The sequence below is a fragment of the Hypanus sabinus genome, chromosome 7 (assembly GCF_030144855.1).
Source record: "Hypanus sabinus isolate sHypSab1 chromosome 7, sHypSab1.hap1, whole genome shotgun sequence".
Lineage (NCBI taxonomy): Eukaryota > Metazoa > Chordata > Chondrichthyes > Myliobatiformes > Dasyatidae > Hypanus > Hypanus sabinus.
Window position 1 is genome coordinate 76334102 of NC_082712.1, and position 18042 is coordinate 76352143.

Consider the following 18042-nt stretch of genomic DNA (forward strand, 5'->3'; position numbering starts at 1 on the left):
CTCACCCACACCTCCTCCATTTCCCGAATATCCGTGTTCATCCCGCTGCCTTCAAAGAGATAGAGTTCCTCTTATTCTTACCAACCACCCCATCAGCCCCTGCACCCAATACATTGTCCTCTGCGACTTCTACCATCTCCAAAGGGATCCTACCACTAAACATATCTTTACCTACCACCCCTCTCCACTTTCCACAGGGATCACTCCCTCAGCAATTCCCTAGTCCATTCTTTCTTCCCGGTGTTTATCCCTGCATACTGCCTAAGTGCCACACCTGCCCATACATCTCCTCCCTCATTTCTATTCAGAGCTCCAGGTGAGGCAATTTGTTGGGGTCGTCTATTATGCTCCCGAAGTGGCCTCCTCTAAATTGGTGAGACCCATCGTAAATTGATGAACTGCTTCGCCGAGCACCTCCATTCTTTCCACCACAAGCAGAACACAAGCAGTAGCCAAATATTTTAATTTCCATTCCCATTCCGGCATGTTAGTTCATAGCCTCCCCTTATGCCGAGGCCACCCTCAGAGTGGAGGAGCAACACTTTGTATTCCGTCTGATAGCCTCTAAACTGATGGCATGAATATTGATCTCCCCTTCCAGTAAAAAAAAATGTCCCTCATCCCCCCCCCCTTCCTCTATTCCCCACTCTGACCTTTACCTCTTCTCACCTGCCTATTACTTCCCCTGGGTCCCCTTCTTCTTCCCTTTCTTCTATGGTCCACTTTCCAATCTTATCAGATTCCTTCTTCTCCATCCCCTAACCCAGGGGTCGGCAACGTTTACCACTGAAAGAGCCAATATGGACCCATTTCCCACAGAAAACACTGGGAGCCACAAAACCCGTTTGACATTTAAAATTAAATAACACTGCATACGACGTTTTTTTTTGCCTTTATGTATGTATAAACAAACTATAATGTGTTGCATTTATTAAATTGATGAACTCCTGCAGAGAAAACGAAATTACATTTCTGCATGCAACAAAAACATTTTGAACTCCGAAAAAAAGACGTTGGGTTGAAGGTTACTCCATAGTTAGCCTACCTTGGATCGAAGATTTAAAAGAAAGCGCGCACTGGCGGGTGTCAGGCATTGGTAGTGGTGATGTATATTAATAGCGATAAAAAACACGTTGTAGCGGTGTGCTACACGCAGCGCTAAAATAAAGACACTACAGTTAACTTTATTCGAACTAAACAGTCTTGCTTTAAAGCCTCCCTCAACCCGCTCCCCGTGGGCGCGGATGCTCCAAAAGACATGTACTCACAAACCCCCGTAGGCTATCTCCCTTAGCCGGAACGGTGGCTAATTGTGAGCCGGTTCGGATGTGCCAGGAAATGGGGTCTCCACAACGTTTTTAGATTGTACAAGATCACCATAATCTTCAAATTTCGAATTACATTTCAAAAACTAACAAACCACGGGGAGCCGCAGCACAGAGATGAAAGAGTCGCATGCGGCTCCGGAGCCGCGGGTTGCCGACCCCTGCCCTAACCTTTCCCACTCACCTAGCTTCATCTCCCTCCCCTCCCACTAACTTTTAATTCTAGTAATTTCCCCTTCCTTCTCAGTCCTGAAGAAGGGTGTCAGACTGAAACGTCAACTGTTTATTAATTTTCATAGATGCTGCCTGACCTGCTGAATTCCTCCAGCATTTTGTGTTACTTACGTACACTGTACCTTAGAATACCTTCCTTTATTACCCAATACTGACACGAGGCTCACTAGCCACTAATTTCCCAGCTTATTCTTAGAGCCTTTCATGAACAAAGCTCTCTCAGGCAAATTGGAGTAGGTGGGAGTTGAAGCAAAAGTGGGAAAGAGAAATAAGATGAGATTAAATGGATGTTCAATAGTCGGTGAGAATCCACAGGCTAAGGACCTGTTTCATGCCTCTGAATGTGAAATAGACAATGCTTTTCAGTAGTGTTCACACCTTTCCCGGTTATTTTCCAACTGCTATGTTCCCCCACAATCCCCCACCTTTCAATGTGTCCATATCCCTTCAAAGCCTCTTCCATTCTACTCTCAATTCCATCAAACTAGGAAATATGTGATTTGATCCTTTCGACCACATTATTTGAAAAAAATGACAAATAGCTGAAGCTTCAAGCTATTGATCTCTGTAATATCCACTAATCACAGGCCCCAAGCCAAGAAAGGATACAATGCTACCTCATTTTCTGTCTGATAACAAAATCTCAATCCACATCAATATGTTACCCCCAATTACATGTGCTTTAATTTTGTTTCCCAAAGTCCCAATAGGGAAGTTGGAATGCTTCTGAAAATCTATAACAATTACTAGTTCCCCCAATCTATACTAACTTTCTGAAAAGAATTAATGGATTAGTTAAATCTGATTTCCCCTTTGTAAATCCACATTGACTCTGCTCAATCCTATTAAATCTTTTAAAGGCATTCTATTTTTACATCACTCAATATAGATCCCAAGCATGGGCCCTACGACCACCATTAATAGCCGGGTTATTTCTTATTTTATCACTTTCTGCTTTCTTGTTTAGTTAGGTCACCTTAACTATTTTCTCATCTCATCTCTCATGAATTCCAGAACTCATGAAACCATTGCAGATGACAAGCAGAGCACCAAATCCCTCTAAAATCTCTACTTCAAAACTCTAGGATGCAAAACTTTCGGATTTATCAGCTTTCAACCTTACCGTCTTCTCTTAGCACTAGTATTTCATGCTGTTCTTCAATTTCACAAGATGCTGAACTTTCTATGTGTTTGACTGATCTGGCACATCAGCTTCCAAAATAGTGTTTTCCATCTTGCGTTCCAAAAATCCCAGAAATTCACTTTTTTAAAAATGTAATCGCATTTAAACAGAGTCCAATTGTGTAGATGATATAATTTTTAACTATTTTTAAAAATTATTTAAGTAACTTGCGAAGTTTGTACCGCAGGTCACTCAAATTAATTGATGGCAATTAAATTGATTACTTCCCTGTAGAATTGTCATTTGGAAACATACTCGTACCTTTCAATTGTGCATGTATTTTGTGAATAGCTTCTATTCTCTCTTCAGAAGTAGATCGCACCACACTGGCTTCCTTCTTGGCTACAGCTAAGTCGTATTCCAGGGTCTGTCGCACTGCCTCTCCTTTTTCCAGCTGAGCTCGCAACTTAGCAACTTGACTTTCAAATGCTGAACACTAGGGAAGTAAAACATTAACTGAACTGATTTAAATCAATATAATTACAAAGTACAATTCTTCTCAAAGTATTTCTTTCAACAACAGTGACCCTTAGAGTTGGGCATATGAAGCAGGGACAATAGAACACGCATAAGAAAAGCATGCTTCCATAAAGCACAGAATGTGCTGAAAGCTCAAATATTTCTTCCAGTTCTTCCACTTAACATTGTGGAAGATTCCGTTTACACATTTTCTCTACTGTAATTCCCAGGAGGACAAATCAAAACAAAGATATTAATCATCAATAAAAAACAGAAAAAAATGTTTGATCCTTTCCAGAACAGACATATTGCAACATAAATAGGGTCTTTTAAGAGACTTCTGGATAGGCACATGCAACTTACAGGGCTAAGGGTAACTCTAGTAATTTCTAAGGAAGGACATGTTCGGCACAACTTTGTGGGCCGAAGGGCCTATATTGTGCTGTAGGTTTTCTATGTTTAGATTATTACGACTATAGGATTGAAAATAACCAGTTGCTAGATCTGATACAGACTTCAAAATGATAATTACTATTTTCTTAAAAGGGGAATTCATTGAACAAGTTTTATAAGTGTATCATAAAAATTAAATTCATCTTCAATTTAAACAGGTCTTCCCATGAGGCTGCTTGGCTGAGTACTTCCAGCATTTTCGCTTTTTGATTCACATTCCAGCATCTGCAGTTTTGTCTTCCATCAGATGCACTACCTTCAGTAATACACATTGATTGAATTTTTTTGAAGCATAAACAAATGGGTCACTTTCTAACAAAGTTACATATGCTGTCTTTGATTAGTCACTGCCTTTCCAAGTGTACATTAATTCAGATTCTCATTTTTTCCCAATTTTCCCTCTTGTTTACATTAGAATCTTGTGCATATAATTACCTAGTTTATTCCTGCTAACTTTATTGAATAAAAAGAGTAAGCCAAGATTAAAATATGTATCAGCACACGAGCAATTTCTTTCCATAGGACATACCTCATCAAGCCTTGGGGATTTATCCATCTGTGGGCATTCTAACACCTCTAATACTTTCTTTTTAATGATGTTATTCTGAAATTTCACCACCTTCATATTCACCATTGTACTTTGTTTACCTAAACTGTACTTTTCCTGTTGCTGATACATTATACTCTGCATTGTTTTCTTTTACAATGTCAATGTACTCTCGATAATGAGAAGCAAACAAATATTTTTCACTAGATCTCAGTACGTGATCATAGTAAATTATCAGCAATATACCAGTAAGTAGTATTCATTTAAAATCTCGCCTTTGCCTCCATACACAAATTGCTCCTTTAATCCCCAATGAGACATATTCTTTCCCTTAATATTTATAAAATATTTACTGTTTTCCTCAAGTTTACCTGGCAGTGATACTACTTACCTGGCAGTCCACTCTTGCCATGCTAAGTTCCAATACCTTCCTATACCTTGTATGCTCGAAAAAGCCCATCCATTTCCTGTTAGTTCTCTATACCTGCCAGCTGCACACAGGTCAGTACAGCACAGGGACGGACCCTTGTCCCACAACGTTGTGCAAGACTAATTAAGCTAGTCATTAAAAACCCAAATAAACTAACCCCTCCTGCTTATTCAATGACTATATTCCTCCATTCTCCACAGATTCATGTGCCTATCGAAGAAATTCTTAAACACCTCTCTCATGTTTGCCTCCATTACCATCTCAGTAGTGCATCCTAGGCACCCACCATTCTATGTAAAAAATTAACTTGCCCCTCACCTTAAACGCACATCCTCTGGTAGTAGATATTTGGCTCTGGGAAAAAGATACTGGCTGTCTAGTCTGGCTATGGCTCCCATTAATTTATAAACCTCTATTAGGACTTTTTTTTAAGTTTATTGAGATCCAGCTTAGAATAGGCCCTTCCTGCACTCCAAGCCACGCTGTCGAGCACCCACAATTTAACCCTAGCCTAATCACTGGACAATGTACAATGAACAATTAAGCTACCAACTGGTATGTCTTTGGACTGTGAGAGAAAACTGGAGATGGGGAGAACATCCAAACACCTTACAGACAGCAGTGGGAATTGAACCCAGGTCACAGGTACTGTAAAACATTGTGCTAACCACGATGTCATCATGCCACCACTCAGCCTCCACTGCACCAGAGAAAACAACCCAAGTTTGTTCAATCTCTCCTTATAGCACATGGCCTCTAATTGCTGGCAACATCCTGGTAAATCACTTCTGTACCCTCTCCAAAACCTCCACATTATTTCTATAATCAGATGACAAGAATAGATATTTCAGATGTGACCAAAGTATAACGTTATGAAGCTGCAACATAATTTCCTGACTCTCAAACTCAACCCCGACTAAGAAAAGCAGTCTTTACCACCCCAGTCACTTCTGCAGTGCTAAGGATTTGTACACCATGTTGCTTCCTTAATGTTCCCTTTATCCAATCCTTGAAATATTTACTTATGTTTATCGTCCTCATTTCTTACCATAAATAAATAAATAGAGGTCATAAACTCATTACTTCCCTTAAACAATGTCCTGCAATTAACTGTTCCCAATCGACTTTGCCCAAGTCCTGTGTAAAAACATTGAAATTGGCCTCTATCCTGTTCAAGAACCTAACTTAAGTGACCATTCATATCCCTCTACAATTGTGTACTGGAAAAGACATTAAACAATATTGAATCTTCTGTAACTAGCTTGCAACTTAAGAGGTAATTATTTCCAAAATAATCTCCAGCCGACTTTGGGTCTTGGCCCGAAACATTGACTGTTTGTTTCCATGGATGCTGCCCGACCTGCTGAGTTTCTCCAGCATTTTGTGCGTATTGCAATTATTTGCCCTGCTATATTCTTCAAAAATGGGGCAGCACTGATCCTATTGTAGTCTAATAAAACTATTATTAACTAGCTTAAAAAGCTGAGAAACTGAAATATTCCATTATAAACCTCCAGAAGGTCACTCCTATGCCACCAGCACTCCTCTAAAAATAATCACAGCACATCCAATCTCCTTATAACCATGGCTGTGCATTCCAGTCAACAACCTAGAGACTCTTCTGCACTTCTCCCTCTCCCTGTGCTACCATATATTTTCTATATCATGGCAACCAGAACTGCACTTGCCTGCCCAAAGCCACCTCAAATGCACAATAAAGCCAGCTGCAGGTCGAAAGAGCAACATCACATAGTCTGTCTTTGATCATCTCCAAACTGATGGCATGGACATCAATCTCTCCATCTTCTTGTAACCACTCCCCTCTGTTTCCAAAATCCCACTCCCTTTCTTTCCTCTCATTCTGGTTGCTCTCTGACTCCTTCTCTTCCCCTCCCCCACCCTCATTACCTGCACATCACTTTTCTCCAGTTCCCCAACTCCTTCTCATTATTTCATGGTCTACTATTAGGTTCCTCTCCTATTAAGATTCCTTCTTCTTTAATGCTATCACCTGTCACCTCCTTACATTGTTCCCCCCATTCCCTTCCCCCAACCTTCCCCTTCACCTGACCTCACCTATCACCTACTAGTTAATACATCTCCCGCTCCCCACCTTTTTATTTTCCCTTTCCAGTCCTAATGAAGGGTTTCAGCTTTAAACGCTAATGGTTTATTTCCCTCCTTAGATGTCTGACCTGTTGAGCTCCTGAGCATTTTGTGTGTGTTGCTCATATCCTAACCAATGTCTTGTACAGTTACAATAAAAAGTCCCAACACAAACTCGAAAACCCTCCATATGAAGGCAATAAAGTTAACTACCTCCTTCACTACTCTATCCACCTGTTTCACCATTGTCAGGGAGCTAAGAACTTGTACAGCAAACTGCTTCTGCCTATCAATGTTTCCAAAGCCCCCTTTCCTTCCTTCTATAAAGATTCAAGATTCAAAAACTTTATTGTCATTCCGACCATACATCAGATCTGCAGGGCAGAATGAGACAGCGTTTCCCAGGGCAAGTGTAATCATAACATAACAAACGCAACAATAAATAGTAAACACAACAATAAATAGTAAAACACAACAGCCACATGCCAGTTAAAATCAAGCTATAAGTGTCCAGTGCAAGTTAAAAGTGTCCAAAGCAGAGTCAGGTAGAGCAGCCATTTAGCAGTCTGACTGCCCGTGGGAGGAAGCTGTTTAGTAGTCTTGTGGTTTTCGATGCTCCTGTAATGTTTGCCTGATTGCAGAAGAACTGTTTATGAAGAGGGTGTGAGGGGTCTTTAATGATGTACCGTGTCTTCTGGAGGCATCAACTCTGAAAGAGGTCTTGGTCAGAAAATAGGGAGACCCCAATAACCTTCTCTGCTCCCCTAATCACCCTCTGCAAGGCTTTTTTGTCGGCAGCACTGCAGCTGGAGTACCAGGTTGTGATGCGAAAGATCAGCACACTCTCAACCACTCCTCTGTAGAATGTAGTTAAGATGTTAGTGTGGAGTGATGCTTGTTTAAGCTTCCTCAGAAAGTGCAATCTCTGCTGGGCTCGTTTCACAATCCCAGTGGTGTTCCTGGACCAGGTGAGATTGTCCTAGATCTGCTCCCCAAGGAACTTGATGTTTTCCACTCTCTCCACTGTGGAGCCGCTGATGCTGAGGGGTATGTGCTCAGGCTGAGACCGTCTGAAATCGACGATCATCTCCTTGGATTTGGTGACATGAGGCATCAAGTTGTTGTCACTACACCAGCTCTCTAGGTGTTTAACCTCCTCCCTGTACATTGTTTCATCATTTTTGCTGATGAGCCCCACCACTGGGGTATCATCAGCAAATTTAATGATCAGGTTCCCCTTGAATCTGGCTGCACAATCATGTGTTAGCAGTATAAACAGCAGTGGGCTGAGCAAACAGCCTTGTGGGGATCCAGTGCTCGGTGTAATGGAGTCAGAGATGTTCCTGCCAACACAGACTGACTGGTCTCTCTGTCAAGAAATCCAGAATCCAGCGACACATGGCAGTGTTAAGGCCAAGCAGCAACAGTTTCTCCACTAGTCTCTGCGGGATGATGGTATTGAACGCTGAACTGAAATCAATGTACAGGATTCTGGCATAAGTGTCTTTATTGTCCAAGTGAGAGAGAACTGTGTGCAGTGTGGTGGATATTGCATCCTCCGTAGAGCGGTTGGGACGATAAGCAAACTGTAGAGGATCCAGTGATGAAGGGAGGCTGGCTGTAAAAGTCAAGCCAATACAAGACAAACTAAAATGCATTCTCTTAGATTTATCTGTATTAATTTCCATCTGCAAGTGCTCCACCAAACTTTCCAGCTTCTACAACTCCACCAAACTTACTTATCATAACACAGACAACTCTAAAGTTATGTGTATACACTCAGCAGCCATTTTATTAGCTACAGGAGTGGAACCCAGTGTGCTCTTCTACTGTTGTAGCCCATCCACTTCAATGTTTGACATGCTGCACATTCAGAGATGCTCTTCTGCACATCGTTATTTAACACATGATTATTTGAGTTACTGTTGCCTTCCTGTCAGTTTGAACCAGTCTGACCATTCTTCCCTAATCACTCTCATTAACATGATGACACTTTTGCCAACTGATAACACCAGTTTTTGCAGACCCGGGCAACTTCTTCCAGTTCATCCACAAAACAGCTTAATCTTCTTCTCTAATGTCTTCCCTTTCTTTTCAAGGTGACTGGGATTCTGGCGGAGTCTGTGATCTACAGTTCAAACTACAGCAGCTTTTCGAACTGGCTGTGTGGCCTGGTGCTTCGCTATCTCCAGGTATACGGAAGGTGTGCGCCTTCGGGGAGTTTCCCCGTAGACGATACGATTTTGCCGACTGAAGCGTCATGGGAGACGGAAACATCAGGTGACAGCAAGCAGTGTTGGAAAAATGCCCCTGTACTCGAGTGATCCCTCTCTTTTTTTTGATGGAACATGAGAGCCTGTCTGTCCTCGAGTTGGGGGGGCTTAAAGAAGCGACGGGGAAGATTATTACATCAGAACAGCAAGCTGCTGGTCTCCGCTCTCATCATTGCAGAGCAACCTTTCTCTCCCTCAATGGAGAGAGAGTGTCTGTTTGAGGTACGGAAGTGCTGGGCTATAGACCGCAGTTTTTGATGGACTCGTTATCAAGGTCTCTTTGGGGGGGCATTTGCTATTGTTTGCATGGTGGGGGTGCGTCAGGTGCCTTCTGCTGGTACACATGGGGGTGGGGGAAGATTGATGTTTCTGCTGCTGCTAATTTGGGAGGGGGCTTCAGGGTTCTGATGTTTCTATCATTCATTCTATGGGATTTCTTGTTTCACGGATGTCTGTGAAGAGTAAGAACTTCAGGATGTATTGCTATATTCTCTGATATTAAATTGAACCATTTGACCTGCTACTCACTAGATTTTTTGTTTCTCGCACTATTCTCTGTAAACTCTGGAGACTGTTGTGCATGAAAATCCCGAAGATCAAACCAACTCGTCTGGCACCAAAAATAATTCTACAGTCAAAGTGAGATAGATCACATTTTATCCCCATTCCAATGATTGGTCTTAAGAACTACTAAATCTCTTAACCATGTCTACATGTTTTTATGCATTGAGTTGCTGCCACATGACTGGCTGATTAGATATTTGCATTAATGAGCAGGTGGACAGGTGTGCAAAATAAAGTGGCCACTGAGTGTATGCGAGATACAACAATGGTCCCTGCACTGATCGCTGTAGTACCCCATTGGTTACAGACTTCCAGTCAGAAAAACAAACCTCCACCAATTCCTTCTGCTTCATTGTTTTCCAGTACTGAAGAGACTCAGCCAATTTTGAATCCATTTGCTAAAACACTTTGAATCCCACCTGCCCAAACTTTCAGAACCAGTCTTTCAGGCAGAACCTTGTCAAGACACTTGCTAAAGTCTATGTAAAGCAGTTCTTAAACATGACATTCTGCAGATGCTGGATATCTTGAACAACACAGACAAAAAGCTGAAGGAACTCAGCAAGCTGACTTCCCTTTTAAATTTACCTTAACACCCTGGGATAGATTTCTTGTATCCCTCTCTGATTTGTCCACATATCTACCTTTCTATTTCACGCTAACTATTAGAAGAGTTGTAGAATACCCCCAAAAAAAGTGATCACCCCTTAGTTCTTAAACTATATTGATACGGCCTCGTTTGAAGAGCTGTCCACAATATTGTTCCTCATTACAGGAGATGTGGGAGCCGCTAATCGATATTACAATGCAACCTTACTTTTACATTTCCTCTGACACACTGCCTGACCTGCTGAGCTCCTCCAGCATTGTGTGTGTGTTACATTAAAAATTATATACTCTGGAATGTTGAGTTGCCAGTTCTGCTCTTCTTCCAAGCATGTTTCTCTGATAGCAACTTCACAGTCCCATATGCTGATCAATGCTTACAGTTCATGTGTCTCAAAAGCCCAACATCTTGCATTAAATTAATGCATCTTGACCTTCCATTCTCCCATATGCCTCATCACACCCATGTCTGCTCCACTAACTGGACTTAGACATCCTAGATTTAACTATAACTCCCAACCATCCCTCACCAACAATAAGTTAGATAAACTCCAACTGACAGCATTAAGAAATCACCCCACAAGTACATTGAATACATTCTGGTTCATATGCAACCCATCTATTTTGCATAGATCCCACCAGAAACAATGATCCGAGAATCTAATGCCCTCTCTTCAACCATACATTAATCTGACATAACCTCCTATTCCTATACTCAGAAGTACGATACCAGAATTAGCTCAATTACTTCTATTCTCTCCAAAATTTCAAACATTATAAGCTAGTAAGCCTGACTTCAGTGGTTGGTGAAATATTGGAGTCCATTATTAAGGATGAGGTTGCAAGTTACTTGGAGGCGCATGATATTATCTTGCCGGTTATTTCCTCAAAGGACAGACAAACTAGAGTCAATGTCTACTTGGATTTTCAGAGGCTTTTGACAAAGTGCTGCACATGAGACTGTGAATCAAGGTAGGAGCCAATGGTTTTACAGGAAAGATACCAGCATGGATAGAAGATTGGCTGACATGCAAATAGTGGGAATAAAGGGAATTTTTCTGGTTGGCTGCCAGTGACTAGTGATGTTCCACAGGGATTGGTGTTGGGACTGCTTCTTTTCACGTTATACGTCAATAATTTGGATGATGGAATTGATTGCTTTGTGGACAATATAAAGATACATGGAGGGGCAGGTAGTGCTGAGTAAACAGGGATTCTGCAGAGGACCTGGATTAGGAGAATGGGCAAACAAGTAGCAGATGAAATGTAGTGTAAGGAAATGTGTGATCGTGCATTTTGGTGGAAGGATTTTTTGGTATTTTCTAAATGGGGAGAAAATTCAGAAATCAGAGATGCAAAGGGACTCAGGAGTCCTCGTGCAGGATTCCATAAAGGTCAACTTGCAGGAAGAGACAGTGGTAAGGAAGTTAAATACAACATTAGCATTCATTTTGAGAGGATTAAAATATAAAAGGGAGATTGGAATGCTGAGGCTTTATAAGGTCAGACCTCACTTGGGAGTATTCTAAGCAGTTTTGGGCCGCTTATCAAAGAAATCATATACTGGCATTGCAGAGGGTCCAGAGGAGGTTCACGAGAACGATCCCAGGAATGACAGGGTTAATATACAAAGAACATTTGATGACTGTGGGCCTGTACTCACTGGAGTTTAAAAGAATGAGGGGAGATCTCATTGAAACCTATCAAATATTGAAAGGCCTAGACAGAGTGGATAGGGAGAGGATGTTTCCTATAGAGAGTATGGGACCAAAGGGCACAACCTCAGAAAAGAAGGACATCCCTTTAGAATAGGGAGAGAAGGAATTTCGATAGCTGGAGGTGATAATTCTATGGAATTCAATGCCACAGATGGCGGTGGAAGCAAAGTTATTGGGCATATTTAAAGCAGAGGTTTATAGATTCTTAATTAGTAAGGGCATCAAACGTTACAGGGATATGGCAGGAGATTGGGATTGAGAGGGATAATAGATCAGCCATGATGGAATGGTGAAGCAGACTGGATGGGCCAATTGGCCTGGTTCTGCTCCTATGTCTTACGGTCTTAAGATACTACACAAGTTTAAAAAGATTGCTTATTGCTTTCCATAGATCCTGCCTAACCTGCTGAGTTCTTCTGGTATTTTGTGTGCATTACTCTGGATTTCCAGCATCAGCAGAATCTCTTGTGCTCTTTATATCAAAAGTGATTGTTAAATCACTGCCATGAGGCAATACCAATGATCACAATCTTTAAAGCTGGGTCACCAAGCCATACAACAGCATAAGAAAAAAGAAAAAAAATTCAAAGAAATAATTTTTTAAAATTTCAATTTACTCAACACATATCATACTCGAATTGATGCTATTAAAGACAATAATTTCACTGAAAACTAAATGTACCTACAAATGATTCTACAACCATACCTCTTCATTAAATCTGCTGACTAGTTCCAATTTTTCTTTTTCCACTTTATTCAGTCTCCACCTGAGATCTGTAGGATTGAAACTCCCATCCGCAGGTTGCAGGTGTTTAATCTGATTATGGAGCTCTGCAATGGTATTCTGCAAACTGTAAAAAGAAATCTCAGAACAGAATACCACACATCCAAAAGCAGGGTAACCCCAAATACAGCAATGGTAAAGTAATTTATCTCAAGAGTGACAGGTCCCCAGGAACAAATCATTTCCATCCCAGAGCTTTAAAGAAAGTACATGCCAACATGTAAGGTACCCAAATAATAAGCATCCAAGGTGCTTTCAATTCACAAACTTTTCCCTTAGATTTAAACAAAGATATCACCTTACCATTTAATAAGGATGAGAGATGGAAACGAGGAATGGCAGAACAGTTAGCCTGAAATTTATTGTCTAGAAATCAGAAGCTCAGGATTGAAAACAGCTCGAAAATTCAATTTCTCAGAAAGAAAAAAGCATGAGTTTGGAACAAATGCCTAGCGAATCTGCTTTAATATTTTGAAGAGGCAGCAGCAGTTGTTAGTTTTCTATCCATGTATGTAAATTATAAACTTCCAGAAGCTATTGGATAAAGTTCCTTTGGTAAATTAGTAACTTGGTTAGGACATCAGCCAGGCAGCAGGTCACAATACTGAAAAAGATACTGTAGCTGCAAGGATTTTAAGTTGGCATAGAAAAGGACCTTTCAATATATATCACCATGCCAACTATGATACCCATCTACACTAATCTCATTTGCTTACATTAGGCCCAAATTCCTTTATACCTTCCCTGCCTAAGTACCTGACCAAACTCCTTTTTAAATCAATTTTATCTGCCTTTGCGATCATCTCTGGCAGCTCAGCCCTGATAACCACTATCCTTTCGTGTAGAAAAACTTGCCCCTCGTATTTTCTTTCAACTTCCTTCCACTCACCTTAACCTGTCCACTGCAGTTCTAGAGTCACCTGCCCGTAGAAAAAGTCTATCTATCCCGTCAATTCCCCCTCATGACTTTCAAGGTAAAGGCAAGCATACCATTCTTCACTATCCTATCCACCTGTGTTGCTACATTCAAAGAACTATGTACTTGCACCTCAATTCCCGTCTGTATATCAATGTTCCTAAGATTCATGCAATTTATTATGTGTCTTAGCAGAATTTGACTTCATTTAGTCACAAAGCCACATGTCTAAGCTTTGAAATAACACAAGGAAGTGTATTACAAGTAACTCAAGTAGATGCATTAAATTACAACTCCAAATCCAGACTGAACCAACCTCTCAATGCACTTTGTTACACTAGATATGAGCACTACCTGGCTATAGGTATTGAGGCAGCTCGCCCTGTTTCTGTTTGACACTGGTATGACTATTGCCCTGTTGAAACAGATGGGAACCTCAGACTGCAGCAGTGAGAGGTTGAAGATAGCCTCAGTACAGGTTTTCAGGACCCTGCAAGGTACACCTTTAGGGCCTGACACCTTGCAATTTCTCACCCTCCTGAAAGATGTCCTGACATCATCCACAAAGACAGACATTGCAGAGGTCTTAGCAGAGATATTTAAAACATCCTTTGTGCTTAGTAGGTCAGGCCTAATCAATTTTAAAAGTTTTTCCAAGGAAGTTACCAGGAAATTATGATAAAGGCAAGACAGTGGATGTTTTCTACATGTACTTCAGCAAGGCTCGAGACAAGGTTCCACATGGAAGGCTGGTCAAAAAGGCTCAGTGGTTTGACATTCAAGATGAGATAGTATATTGGGTTAGACATCGCCTCTTCAGGAGAAGCCAGAGTTGTAGTAAATGGTTGCCTCTCTAACTGGAGGCCTGTGACTAGTGGCATGCCACAGGAATCAGTGCTGGGTCCCTTGGTGTATGGCATCTACATCAACGATCTGGATGATAATGTAGCAAACTGGATCAGCAAATTTGCTGATGACACTCAGATTGGGGATGCAGCCAACAGCGAGGAAAACTATCAACGCTCGTGGTGGAATCTGGACCACTGCAAGCTGGGCTGAAAAATGGCAGATGCAATTTAATGCAGACAAGTGTGAGTGTTGCAATGTGGGAGTACAAACCAGTGTAGGACTTACACAGTGAGCGATCCGGCACTGAAGAACAAGGTAGATCAGAGGAATCTCAGAATTCAGATCCATAAATCCTTGAAAGGAGTTTAAATGGTTTTGGCATGGACTAGAGCAACACACACAAAATGCTGGAGGAACTCAGCAGGCCAGGCAGCATCAATGAAAAAGAGTACAGTCGACATTTCGGGCCAAAACCCTTCAGCAGGACTAGGCTTTGGCCCAAAGCATCAAACTGTATTTGTTTCCATGGATGCTGTCTGGTCTGCTGAGTTTCTCCGGCATTTTGTGTGTGTTGATTGGATTTCCAACATCTGCAGATTTTCTCTTGTTTGTGATTGGCATGGACTAGATGGGCCAAAAGGCCTGTTACTATGCTGTACTCTATGACTATGAAAGCAGCATGACAAGTAGATAGGGTCATAAAGAGACTTCCGGCACATTGGCCTTCATAAGTCAATACGTTGAGTGCAGGTGTTAGGATGTTATGTTGAAGATGTGAGGCCTAACTTGTAGTATTGTGAGCAGTTCTGGTCACCTACCTACAGGAAAGTTATCAATAACATGTTGCCAGACTTGACCCAAGTTTTATGGAAAAGTTGAATAAGTTAGAATTTTATTGCCTGGAGTGTTGGATAATCAGTGGAGATTTTAATAGAGGTATACAAAATTGAGAGGTATAGATAGGGCAAATGCAAATGAGGTTGGGTGGCACTAGAACTAGACATCAAGGGTTACTAGTGAAAGGTGAAGTGTTTAAGGGGAATATGTGGGAGAACTTCTTCATTCAGAGGGTGGTGAGTGTACCAGTGAAAGTGGTGGATGTGGGTTCAATTTGAACATTTAAGAGAAGTTTGCATCAGAACACGGATGGGAGGACTATGGTGGGCTATGGTCTGGGTGCAGGTCAATGGGATTGAAACACAAGTGAAATGCTTAGTTTTGGCGCCATATCAATGAGCAAGGACTGAGTGGGCAACCAACAAGGGTCACCATGCTTCTGGGGCCATGATAGCACACTCGCTAATATTAACCACACCTCTTCAGAAAATGGGAGGAAACCGAAGGGCCGAGAGGAAACCCACACAGTCACAGGGAGAATGTGCAAACATCTTACAGGCAAGGGCGGAATCAAATCCCGATCAGTGACGGTTGGTGCTCTAAAGCATTATCCTAACTGCTATGCTACTGTGATTTTTACAGTTGCTTTAGAAGCTGCACAGGATTCCACTGGAGGTCCATTAAGACTATTTGCCATAAATTGCAAAGCAAACCACATCAATGATTAAACTTTTATTCATGAATTTTATGTAAAAATCATTAATAATACAAAACAATGCAAAATAGGAAGGATCTTTAACAGCTCATTTTTAACCATATTAAATGATAAACTCTGTGGCCAGCAAAAACGAACATCACAACTGCATTACCTTTTGATTTCATGAGCAGGATTTTGCTTTTCTCGAGAAGGTAACTTTGGAATAATATTCTTTGACCCCATACTACTTTTCAGTTGAACAACCTGGGAATTGTCACCTGTTCCTTCCAGAGAATTCCGCAATGTAACTTGAAGATCTGCAGCAGACATTACTTCACTCCTACATATTTTTAAATCTGAATGTAAAGGAGAAATGTATTTTCAGAATTAAAACGCAAAAACATAATTGCAAGAGGAAAAACATTTACTCCCTTGTGTAAATTGCTCAGAATTTGGAATTTGTGGTCAAACGATTTGCAAAGTCCTGGGGCTAGATAATCTCCCAAAAAAAATCGATTCAGAAGTGAACTATGGGGTTTAAGTCACTGTATGTTTAAGGAACCTAGATGTCATTCTACGACAACTGTGAGCAAGCTAACTCCTAATGGAAAGTTATATGAAAGGAACACAATTTTAGAAAACTTACTATTGACTCCCTCCCGCTCACTCTTATATTCGCCCTGACTTCGCGACCACTTCGTGCTGGAGAACACGGACAGAGTCGTGTTTGTAATCAAGGGCATCAGGCTCTCGATGGCAGGTGGCGAAAGAAAACAAGCTTTTGACAACTGAACTGCTGAGAGGCAAGGCTTGAACTGCTCGGTGGCGGGGTAGTAGCGGAAACCAAAGCACACCAGGACAGTGAGGGGCACAACTGTTGCGTTTCACAGCCGGTCATTGTGAACAAACAGCGGCGCGTTACCCTAGGCAGCTGTCGGATGAACTCGGGCACACTAAATCCGTCTCCGCCGCAAAATGAAGGGCGCGGACGGAAGATATCGTGCCGAGGTGGAAACAGCCCCCTCGGGGAGGGGAAGGTGGCCTCGGCGATCTAGAAATGGGAAAGCATTTGGGGTGGGTGGGGGACAATGTCAAAAGAGCCTGAGAGGGTCAAACGGGGGCAGCAGGGCATCGCAGCATTGGCCTTACTATGCAGCAACAACATAGTTTGAAGTAGAACGAACCTGCTAATCAGTCAGGCGCCAGAGCCTGACACACCGACTTTTTTAAATGGCCTGCAGCTGCGGGGAGTCCAGCCCCGTGAGCGGGAAACGCCGACAATTTAAATTGGAACCAACGATCGGCTTCCGCCCCCGCACCTTCGCTTCCGGGACGAGTCGCGGATGCTGGCATCCGATTGGAAGGCGGTCGGTAGCCTAGTAACCGCAGAGCGAAGCTCCGCGTGCGTGGTGACAACAGCCAACCGACTCGGCGGTCCGAGGGCCGGCGCAACTCCCGAACGGTACGGGACAGTAACCCTTCCGCATGCTTACCGAATAGCCTCTTCAACACCTCTCTGATATTTGCCTCCACCACCACCCCTGGGAGCGTGTTCCAAGCTTACCCCCTCACCTTAAGTACGTGCAGTAGACATTTCAACCCTGGGTAAAAGTTACCAACTATCTATCCATTACATATTAGAATCTGGTTTATTATCACTGACAATTGCCGGAGCATTTGTTGCTTTGCCATGGTGGTACAGTGTAAGACATAAAAGTTACTATATAGTGCAAAAGATTAATAATGACGTGTTCAGCGAGGTTCTCATGTGGTCTGTACACATCGGCTGTGTGATTCAAAAAGCATAACTGCATCTCCTTCACCTCGGACAGTTGAAGAAGTTTGGTATGGGCCCCCAAATCTTAAGAACTGCATCACTGCCTGGGATGGGAACTACACTTCCCTCAATCACAGGACTCTACAGAGAATGGTGTGGACAGCTTCCCATTATTCAGTACATTTACAAAGACAGGTGTGTAAAAAGGGCCAGAAGGAGTCACCCTAACCCCAACCTATTCCAGCTACTACCATCCGGGAAGCAGTACCACAGCATAAAATCCA

General features: G+C 42.1%; 1 protein-coding gene across 3 annotated transcripts in view; it reads right to left on the reverse strand.

Moving 5' to 3' along the window:
• The window catches only part of LOC132396875 (coiled-coil domain-containing protein 171-like), a 449415-nt gene extending 432099 nt beyond the window's left edge, over positions 1-17316 (reverse strand). For all 3 annotated transcript variants that reach the window (XM_059974899.1, XM_059974901.1, XM_059974900.1), the window contains exons 1-4: positions 17166-17316; positions 16154-16337; positions 12605-12749; positions 3004-3178 (exon numbers count right to left, since the gene is read on the reverse strand). In XM_059974899.1, the coding sequence (XP_059830882.1) occupies positions 3004-3178; positions 12605-12749; positions 16154-16311 (478 nt within the window). In that variant the 5' untranslated portion in view covers positions 16312-16337; positions 17166-17316. The remainder of the gene's footprint in view (positions 1-3003; positions 3179-12604; positions 12750-16153; positions 16338-17165) is intronic.
• Between the last annotated feature and the right edge of the window lie 726 nt (positions 17317-18042).